Genomic DNA, 11,344 nt, shown 5'->3' with positions numbered 1-11,344 from the left:
AATTACAATATATGACAAGACAATTGTACAGCTCATAGTTAAAACATAACACTGATAAATCTACAATTTACGACTCTAGATTAGTGTTAAAAGCATGAAATATATCACAAAAACGTGAAACATTGAAATTTGTCTAATGCAAATATTAATGCAATAATGCTACCTAGTTATTTATCAATTATTGATTATATAATCTAGATTAGTTCTTATAATAATCATGGAATGAGTACAGTGGTTAACATATTATTACTATATTGATTGTACTTTTACTAACTTAAATACCTACTTAATAGGAACGCTTGAATGGACTTACGATGTTATCAGTGCATCGGGACATTAAGTTGAACCCCGATGACATACTGGATATTTTGGCGAAAAAAAACAAAAAGAAATCTTGAAATAATATTATAGTTTATGAAAAATATATTTAGCTTAATTTAATTATTTACTTTATTGTCTTTGAAAACCATTATTATACCATTTACCTCCTTATTAATTTATAATAATGAATTAATATAATATTGTGATGTATGAGATTTAATGGTCAATGGGGGGGGGGGGCGCATAGCCCCACTAGAACGATAGTATAAACTTATACCCTAATTCCACCCCAGAACCAATTCCAAATTACGCCACTGCATAGAACATATAGGTACGTTATTTTTCTAAACACTAAGATGTGTTTAAATAACATACGAATCTATACAATTAGTTTTTAATTTGAATTTTTGCGTTTTTTTTGTTTTAAGTCATTTTTGTAACTTTTCTTAAAAATTTGTAAAATGTTCAATTTTTATAGCTAAGAATTGAAAATTTAAAATAAGATTCCATGTTAGTAGCTTATGCTGTCACCAAAAAAATCTAATCAATATAATAAAGACATTTTTTCTCGATAATAATATTATATTAAGTTCAAATTTAGGACAAAATCAGATATTTAAACGAAAAATAACAATTTTAGTTACAATGACTTTTTCAAATGCAATTTTTTATCAAATTAATTCAACCTACAAATAATAGTAAAATAAATTACTTTAATAACATTTATTACAACTGTCTTCGCTCAGAATCGTTTTTCGTATACGGTGATTTTATAGGTATCTATAAATTCAAATTTAACACATTCGTTACAGCGACCCTACTAGACACCTGCTGTACAGGACAGTCACTTGCCCACTTTTTACTTTTAGTCATATTGGATGTAATATTTCCGTTGTGTACTAGCGCCCAATGGGTATATAATATTAATTTTTAAACTTTTAAAAAAATATTTTTTCAATAATATAGACCAGGGATGGGCAACTCAAAGTAACTAGCGGGCCACTTTTAAGTACTTTAAAATCTAGCGGGCCGCAGTGCATATGAGAAAGCAAAAAAAAAAAAGGTCCTTCAAAATTTATTTTTTACGCTTTTTAGCGGACATTTTTAAAATAATTACTACAAAAAACACGAAAATAATAGTATAATAAAATTATATGAAGTAATTTGAAAATGTAGCGCGGGCCAGACAAAAAAGGCTCGCGGGCCGCCAGTTGCCCACCCCTGATATAGACTATGGTCTAAAGATTAATAGGTATATAATAAAATAAAACAATTTACTTAAATTTGGAGAAAACTTTTTCCTTTTCCGTACCAGAGTGGTCATAGTTTAGACCATTTTTCCGGCATTTAATAACTAATAAATAATAATAGGCTCATGTTTTTTGTAATTGTTTTCAATTATTAAAATATTAAGATAACACGGCGTCCTAAATAGGCTATTTCGCTACACCACTGTAATGAGTCCATTTTTTTCCGATATTACACAGGTGATTCGGGATTCCTATAATAGGTAAAATTACCTGTCTTATGGGCTATTATAAATAATAAATTATACATCATTTTAAATTTAGAGCATTTCTCCTTAAGCATCAGTGGAAAAGTTGTTGAGCAAGTGTAGATTATTCATTAGGTAATAAGTCATGTTTAACAGAAAAAGTCAAGAAAAAACTAACTATAGGACTTAAAATATAGCAACCAAATTAATTTTACTATGAATAAAATGCCAAGTTTTAATTAATGGATCTGTTGATATAATGATATATTTACATTTTACACAAATACCACACTATAACTATAATAGTAACTATAAAAAAGCCGGGCTCACGAAAAGTGAGCGCTGGCGGCCGATGGGTGGAGCTCAAATATTCATTGAATACATTCCCGTCGAAGTATTTGAAGTATGTCATAAGACGCACTGCATGCCGTCGCGTCACCCGGTAATACAAAACAATACTAGAAAATCTGAGAGCCCCTAGCCCCGACAATATTTAAGCTCCCCCGTCGGCCGCCAGCGCTCACTCTTCATGAGCCCGACTATAGAGAACAATGTGTTTATTAAAAAAGTTGATGAACCTTATTAATATTAACTTTATTACAAACCTTTGAAATTGTTAAAGTTAGTATGATGGGTACTCTGAAGATGCCACATCTCACTGTCAATTGAAAAAGAGGCATAATAATAGCTTTTCTTATAGCTAGAACGTATAAGGAAATTTACCAGAAAAATTTAAATCAAATTTAATTTATATGTTACAATGAACAAAAAGTGATAACAAAATGTGTCACTGAAAACTTGATAAACCTGATATTGCATCAACGTAATATGATTTCATAAGTTTTTTAAGGGATTTTTTGAATGAAGTAAGACATTTATTGGATCAACAAAAACAGAATCATTATTTTCTGGAAGTCATTAGTTATCTGGTTCTAATGTAATTTTTAATTATGCATATCTTATGAAATATCATAATTCATAACCATCATAAATATTATGAAATTGTTTAATTTTTTTAATGTATCAACTGTATAAGTTAAAATAATATAAGAAAAATGGATATTTATACAGTTAATAGGAAGTTCTACTTTTTACATAAAATTTAAAAAAACACCATTTAATATTTTCCAAGTGTCGTTCATAATATTTTTAGATAAAAGAATTAACATTAGTATATTATTCTGAATACAGACTGAAAAAGTAAAAATAAAATGAAAATGTTATTTAAAAATATTATAGTCAAATGATATAACATTAATATTGGCATAAACAGATTAATTATTAGAATATTAGCTTATTAAAAATGTAATGTTAAATTATTTTAAGGTAATCATATAATTTTGAATTTTTTAAAAATAAAAATTATAATCATTTATAAAGAAATGCGTCAGGTAGAAATTATTAATCCAAGTCTCTCAAATAAGAAACTTATTTTTTATTGTAAATATGAAACATTACTTCTCCATAGCAACCTCAAAGCATTACAAAATTATCCTTTTTTTTGTCTAAAATAGTAATGAACTGAAAGTGTATATTAGTTACATGCATGTAAGCTAACTTATCTACAATCTACTACCGATTGCAACGAAAAAAAAACATATTGCAATAATATTTTTATTTATTATCTATTTTGGACCAGTACATTTTTATATCTAACTCAGTAAATAAAACAATTTCAATCAAATTATTTTTGAATATATATCAGAATAAGATGAGCTATTAATGTAACTAGTTTAAGTCATAATTCATTATTGATGATGTTCTATAAAATAAAAATTCAAATAATTTCAGTATTGGTAAAATGTATTGTAGGTAATTAAAATTCTCGTCTATGATATTTGTCTGGTTCCATGAAAGAAGTAACGACAACTCTGTTGTTGAACTTTCTGCCAGCCAAAGCTTGTTGTGCTTTCTGACAGTCAGGAATTGCATTAAATTCTATAAACACCTGAAAGACAACATTTTTCAATTATATTTTATTTTATAAGATATTAATAAAACACAAAAGTAATACTTTTCCACATCCAGGCACATCAATTCCTTCAATAGGTCGTGGAATTTCTAGTGACCGAACAACTCCATATTTATTACACTCTTCGCGAATATCTTCTAGAATATCTTCATATTCTTCTTCATCTTTAAGTTCATCAGGAGTTACCATATTCAATAAACATAAAACCTGCAAATAATTATAAATATTTTCATGAATGAATAGTTTTACTTTATGTTCTTAAAAAAAAACATTTACCTCAGTTGGAGGTCCAGCAGTTCCAACAACTGTAAGTCCAGGGACTTGAATCGTAACAGGTGCTTGCCCAAGTCCAGGATTTTTAGCTCCAATACTGGCCCTTTGCACAATTAATTTTTTTTCTCCTAATTGCATACCATTCAAACCAGCAATGGCCTAAACTTACAAAAGTTCAATTATTATTATATGCTGTAAACATTGTCTTAAAAGGTACTATTATTTGAATATTAAGCAAAGTATTTTACCTGATCAGTCATCACAACATCGGCATACTCACAAAATGCATAACCTTTACTCAAACCAGTAGCAGCATCCTTGACCAAATTGAATGCTTTTAACTGACCAAACGATGTAAGTAGCTCTTTCACCTATCATCATGCACATAATTAATTTCAAACCTATTATATTCTATTGGATGCTAATTACCCTTAGGAGTATTTGTTTAGGGCTCACATACTGTTATTGACTTAATTAAGAAAAATCTATAGAATAAACTACTGTATGCAATTTATTTCAAGATAAAAACATACTTTTAAGATTCAAAATATCGAAGTACAATATAATATATTAAACCAAAATTAAGTTTAAACAGTTTACCTGTAAAAACTGAATCAATTTATAATACAGTTTTAGTTTTATATTCTTTTAATTTACCTGTTTTACAACCGTTCTTTATGCTTTACCATAAAATTGCAATATATTAATAAAGCAGACTTAATAATAAATATTCTTTAAGGTAAACTATATTTTTTAAACTAATTTGGTTTACCTGCATTAATATTATAGATAGATAGTACATCTGAATAGTTTATAATTAGTATGTATAGTCAATGGTATTATTTCCCAAATACATTAAATGCATTCTTTTATTGTCAAAAATTTACCAATCGAATTTATAGAATAATTTCAGAATTAATAGATACCAAAAACAAATTTCAGTTCATTCGTTTTTAAATATTTATACTTGAAATTTAATAACCATTATTTTTTTAATAAAATAAATAATTCAATATTATTAGACATTTTTAACTGGTTATAATGAATATACATTTGTGCTTAATAGTACATAAATAGAAGATTTTTGATTTATTTTTATTAAGCGTTCACATTATTCAAGAAAACATATAGAACGGTTAAATTCCTACGAAACATAAACAATAATTACCAATGTAATATTCCGAAACACCACTTGCCTGTATGTCGATTTGGACAAGGCGACCGAGGAAGCAGTTGTATCAGAGTTTCATTTTCAACCAAGTACCCTAGCTAGGGGCAAGGGGTATAGCAGAGGAACAATTATTAGCTTTAGACTGTTTCATTGAAATTTCTAAAAGCTTTTTTTTTTAACACTTTTTACTTACATTTGTTTTCAGACAGAAAGAAAAGTAAATGTATCGCAAGCATAATGAAAAGTCAATAAAAGGCTGGCAAGGAGAATCCATGTTCTTACGGCAACCCTAAATAAATACCCCAGATCCCTGCAAATCTAAACTGCTATATTTAAATACACAAAACAAGAATATATTTTCTGAAAAAAACAAAAATAAAACCTGAAATTTATGTGCTGAAAATTAAAAAAAAAAAATTAGCACTAATTTGCTTCTTCTCATTCCATGTTTTGGTATTGACCTAATGTACCTCTGCTAATGATGGACCATTACGCTAAAAATAAAGGGCTGAATATGTTACTACTCAAATGACTTACCTGTTCATCATTAAGATATGCTGGTAATCCTCCAATAAATATTTTGTGTGGTGAATCTACAAAACAACAATTATTAATGAGTAAAATTATTTATTTATAAAATATCATCATAGATAATATACAATATTATCTAAGGGTATAACACAAACCTGGAACTGTTCCAAGACCAAATGAACTGGAATCATATTTCACTATAACAAATTATATTACAATAAAAATTACATTTTGATCCTTAATAAAATAAATGAATCCATACTCATGTCTAATGTCATTCCAGAATTATAGTTTGTCACCGGATTACTTTCCGTCATTCCAGGTGTTGGTTGATAATCATGTGGACGTCTTATTTTTAAGCTCTGTCCTTTGAAATTAATACCATCAAAAGCCATCGCTTGAGTAGTTTCATCAATAGACCTAAACTATATTTGAATAGAATTGTAATTTGCATTAAAACTGATAATTCTATTAAATGTAACGTGTATATACCTCCAAAAAGGCAAAATTTTTATCTAAATTAATTTGACACGCAAGCACGGGATTGCCAGCAGCTTGAGCTAATCCAGACAAATGCATCTGCTGATTAAAGAATTCCATCATTTCATCCTAAGAAACATATTAAAAATGTGTTTATTTATAGTACATACAAATAATACTGTGTCTAGACGCTCCACCAAGGTCATTTAGATAAGATATGCCCCTGACGAGTGTCGACAACTTACATACGCTGAATACAATTAAATATTATTTCAGAATAAGATCATATACTAATACCAGCTGAATAACCCGGCGTTGCCCGGGAAAATATGTTGATTAATTAACTCATTTTGGGAATAATTAGCATTGTGTATATTATGAAAGCAAAATCATATTATATTTTAATTTTTAGTCATCCCGTGTGGCGTTGCACGTGAGACTAGCTTATGGTTATGTGAACAGTATATTATCAGGTAGATAATCTAACTGCGGTAGATTGTGGACACAGCGAGGTGGATGTCAAAATAAAACCTATAATACTATATTAGTATATCTTTGTGGTTGAAAAAAAATGTTTATACAGTATATTATTTAATATACCGAATAACAAGAAAATTAAAATTCTGAACACAGACATATGGAATACAGTGACAATGTAATAGCACCTTATTTAGTACCTTCATTACAATACAATATTATATTAAAATAAACCTATGGAAAATAGCCATATAAATTTTGGTCAGGCACCTAGATACAGTGTAAAAATTATAAGTAATGACAATAATACCTCAGTAACACCAAATGGTATGTTTCCAACATACAATCGTCTTGCTTGGCGTGTGATAGTAGATCCAACCACTGGGACAGCTGTTTGTGGGGTATCTGGCATTGTATTTGCAGGAATTTGTCCAGCAGCTAAACAAAAATAAACTTAAATAATTTACATTTGAACATTTTACCAACAATTCAAAAAATAATATTATTAAAAACGGTTTTGAACAAAATATGACTATTATGTAGTTATAATTAGTATCATTATATATTATATAATAAATAATATGTGCCAAAATTGTTACTTTTTAGGACCCATGAATGATTAGGGCAAACATTCTTAATGTAGGTATATAAAAGACATAAATGCATAATATATAACATTATTTTCAAGTGTCTATTTAAATGTAAGTGTTCTTCTTACTACTATTAATATTTAATAATATAATTATAATTAAAATGTATACATTTATATTTGGTCCCAACAAGTGGTAGATAATAATTATACAACCTTTAAAAATCAGAATATAAAAACAAAAAGATTTTTTGTATTGAAAGGGATGTATTACACATTTATACTGTTATATAAATTTACTCTAGCTTGAAAAAATAGAAACTAGTCAATAAGGATCATGTATATATTTTTTATTTAGAAGTATTGGAGTTAAATTTTTTAATTAGCAGTTTTGTCTTTAAAACCTTTTACAGTCTTCATATTATAAAAATATTGATATTAAATGTTAATACCATCTAAAATAGGTTTTATAATAGGTATAGGTAAGTAAATGTATAGAAAAACTGACGGAAAAATTATAGCATAATTATTGCTTTTAACATTTCTTGTTTGGTAACCAACTGTTAAAATTAGATATCATAATCTATTATACAAATTACTGAGGAAGCTTATTAATATTCTAGTGCTATAAGAAGTATTTTTTACCTATTACTTAAATCATAAAATAAACTATTAAGTACTTATCTAGGCATTAATTATTAAATTTAATAATTGGTTGTAAGCTATAAGTTAAAACTATTTTTAAAAAAACTCCACTATGTCATAACCACAATTAAAGATATACTATCTGTCTATCTATAACTGTGGTTATAACTTATTAAATATTGTTCGTATAGTTTTAACAATCTAAGATAAGAAGTGGAAACCAATTTTGTAATAGTTTGTACCAATATGTTAAACATACATCCATCAAAAAAATGTAACAGATATCTACATAATAAAGTGTTATTAAATATTCATGTAGGTAGGTATATAGGTATATATTATTTAAAAACTATTAATAATATAAAAAAAACAACTTTTATTATTCAAATGTATAACTTGAAATGCATAAATTATATTTTTACCTTGCTATTATCATTTTAATTAACACATTACAATTATGTAGGTACTTACTGTATTTTGATTTAAAATATCCTAAAATATGGAAAAGATTCCCACAAAAAATAGTATGAATAATAATTTAAGTATTTAAATATTTTATTCTGGCAGTGCCAAAATACATTAACTTAATAACAGTTAATTTAAAAGGTATATCTAATTACAATATGGTATGTATACAAGTGATAGACTCACCAATAATAAGCTACTTACTAATATAATTTGATTATTTTAACTATGTAATTGCCTATTTAATTAAATATTATAATACCTTACCTTGCATGGCTTTATATTGAAGAGGTGCAATATGTTCAAAACCTGGTGGCGGAACATCCCAATAGAGTGATGGCTTTCTACGTCTAGACTTATTTTTAGGCGACTTAGATCTACTACGTTTACGACCGTCACGACTTCTTGATCGATGTCTGCGATGACGTTCACGGTCTCTAGATCGTGAACGTCGCCTTCTTTCACCACGTTCTTTCTCACGTTCTCCTCGGTCCCTGTCACGTTCTCTTTCTATGTTATAAAAATAAAATTACATTAGTATACAATTAATCACATTAAACATAAACTAATCACGTATAATCATCATTCAAACACTACCTTTGTCTTCACCCATTATATAAATTCGTGCCTTATAGTAATATTAAATACAGCGGAAACGGCTACTTTGAATTTTCAGGTTCAACTTCAACATTTAAAGTTTAAACAAAATGAAAATAGAAATTGGTAAACAGTAAATAATAAATACTGAAATACTGAATACCGAAAAGCCGGCAAATGAGTATAAGGAAAAAGTAACGCGACTGAGATTGACTTATAATAATAATTACCTAGTGAATTGTTATTTTGTTTATAGTTTATCTAATATCTTTATACCTACCATGTTCTATGTACCTACGCACCCGCTTGCCTACGCATTAATTACCAAATACCAATTAATTGCACTGATACACTTCTGAAGCACCTTGGTAGTGGTCTAACCTTAAAAACTCATATTTAACCACGATCACGATTTAGTGATAGTACCATAGAATATTATAGATTGAAGCGACACTCGCCCCTCCACTTTAATTGTTTACATTTGGTGGCGGACTGATTGATGTTGTAAGCTTGGCGGTAAGGCATGATGTTAGGAACGCTTTATCACCGAAACGGACCGCTCGAGACCAGCCCGCCAAAGTTTAAAAAAAAAGGTCACTGCATACTACCATTGATTATACTACTATATATTATGATACTACCTTAGAATAAATAACCATAAAGTAAATAATAATGTTACTATGTACCTTTATTATTTTACGATACTACCATACATATTATATAAACATATTTATAGAAAGCCATATTCGGGTCAAAAAAAAAAACCATAAATAAATTAAGAATAACGTTGTTTTACGCAAAACCAGATTTAAAAAAAAAAATCTATTTTTGTTTTTTTTATCTATGCTTAATCAGAATGGTAACTGTATAAACCCCACAACTATCCAGCTACAGCGTACCTTCAAAAAATTATTTTGAATATAAAAAGGTGCTAATTGTTACATGATTTAGACCAAGTACTGACTACCCTCAGCAAAATACCAGCAGATGATTTGAAAACAATATTCCTTGACAAGCAGAAAGTAATTCATATTAATCCATTACCCATTGATGCAACCCACTACAAGTTTATTAGAATTACCAGAAAGAAATGCTTTTACATATATATGTGGTTATTTGATTATGAAATGTTTTAACATGCATTCTTGTGAAACATGCATAGGATAATATGGCAGATCTACCACAAAGTTATCCGATGAACTTTTTTTCACACACTTCAAAGCACATCAACACAGTTCTATATCCATGTTTTCATCGTTAATGACTCCAGATTGTAATTTTTACCAGTATATTTTTGAATTAGACACTACATTTACAAATCAATTTCCTACTTTAGCACCATTACCAAAAGTAAGGCAAAAACTAAAAACTTTAACGTTAAATGTGTACTTTGAACATCCCTGTGAACAATATTGTTTTGAACCATATTCAATTCATAATATGATATATTTTACAATATATTTTAGACCTACTACCTAGTGATACCTAGTGTACAACATTTAAAATAATATGTAAATGTACAATTATCATTCATCTCACCTATTATTTATTAATTATTATTTATTATATGGCTATAGTAAAGTAGGTAACTATATAGCTAAACTTAATTGTATACATTTAACTCAAACTACACATGTCTCTAATACTAAATACAACAATAAGGCAAGTTATTTTCTAATAAACAAGTGAAACTAAATGATACAGTGTAGTTGGTAATCGTATGATATTCCTATGGTATTCATAAATCGTATTAATATAATATTTATAATATTTATACTATATGTCTTTATAGTATATACTATATATTATTAATTGGAAATGGTGACTGCAGTGTGGTAAGATATGAACATCGAGGTAGCCGGTATAGGTGGGTATATCAGTTTTAAATTCGTACCTACCTATAACCATCAGTGGCGTCCAACCCTATTACTAGGTGTATAGCGGTCGCTACACATTGAAAATAAGGGGTGGGTGGGTATAATAACATAAATTAATTAACTTGAAATATTTTTATTATTAATCACAGTTTATATTAGTTGATACCTTAATATTTACTAATATTATCAATTAAAATATGATAAAATGTATAAAATAATATAATTTTAATATAATATAACACCTGAAAATATATCTTGAGCGCCACTGAGTATATACGACAATATAATACAATGCAGATCGATATATTATAAATCCTCGTTAAAATATTATTATACAATATTTTAGTATTATTCTCTACGTAAGTATTATACGGGTAGAATTGGTATACCAATAATAATAATAATAATAATGGTGTTTGGAAAAATAATTCGGGTCTCGAAATCCAGCTGA

At 27.9% G+C, this 11,344-nt stretch overlaps 1 protein-coding gene across 1 annotated transcript; it reads right to left on the bottom strand.

The window, feature by feature from the left end:
* Nucleotides 1-3,414: 3,414 nt before the first annotated feature.
* On the bottom strand, nucleotides 3,415-9,389 carry LOC100159782 (splicing factor U2AF 50 kDa subunit). The gene is made up of 11 exons (XM_001950817.4): nucleotides 9,017-9,389; nucleotides 8,687-8,929; nucleotides 7,031-7,158; nucleotides 6,256-6,372; nucleotides 6,026-6,188; nucleotides 5,919-5,960; nucleotides 5,770-5,825; nucleotides 4,310-4,432; nucleotides 4,065-4,220; nucleotides 3,831-3,995; nucleotides 3,415-3,764 (listed from the first exon to the last, which is right to left on the bottom strand). Exons 1-11 carry the CDS (start codon nucleotides 9,030-9,032, stop codon nucleotides 3,633-3,635), a joined length of 1,341 nt encoding a protein of 446 aa, XP_001950852.1. The 5' UTR covers nucleotides 9,033-9,389; the 3' UTR covers nucleotides 3,415-3,632.
* Nucleotides 9,390-11,344: the final 1,955 nt, after the last annotated feature.

Source organism: Acyrthosiphon pisum, chromosome A1 (genome assembly GCF_005508785.2).
Source record: "Acyrthosiphon pisum isolate AL4f chromosome A1, pea_aphid_22Mar2018_4r6ur, whole genome shotgun sequence".
In the NCBI taxonomy this organism is placed as follows: Eukaryota; Metazoa; Arthropoda; class Insecta; order Hemiptera; family Aphididae; genus Acyrthosiphon; species Acyrthosiphon pisum.
The sequence above is the reverse complement of the archived record's forward strand: the minus strand, read 5'-3'. Positions and strand labels throughout refer to the sequence as shown.

What these genes read in the sequence shown, in the direction of transcription:
- LOC100159782 (XM_001950817.4), bottom strand. An exon ending in AAAATTTTGCCTTTTTGGAG is followed by an intron (nt 6,189 to 6,255) that starts GTATATACACGT and finishes ATTCAAATATAG; the next exon opens with TTTAGGTCTATTGATGAAAC. An exon ending in ATGTTGTGATGACTGATCAG is followed by an intron (nt 4,221 to 4,309) that starts GTAAAATACTTT and finishes TTGTAAGTTTAG; the next exon opens with GCCATTGCTGGTTTGAATGG.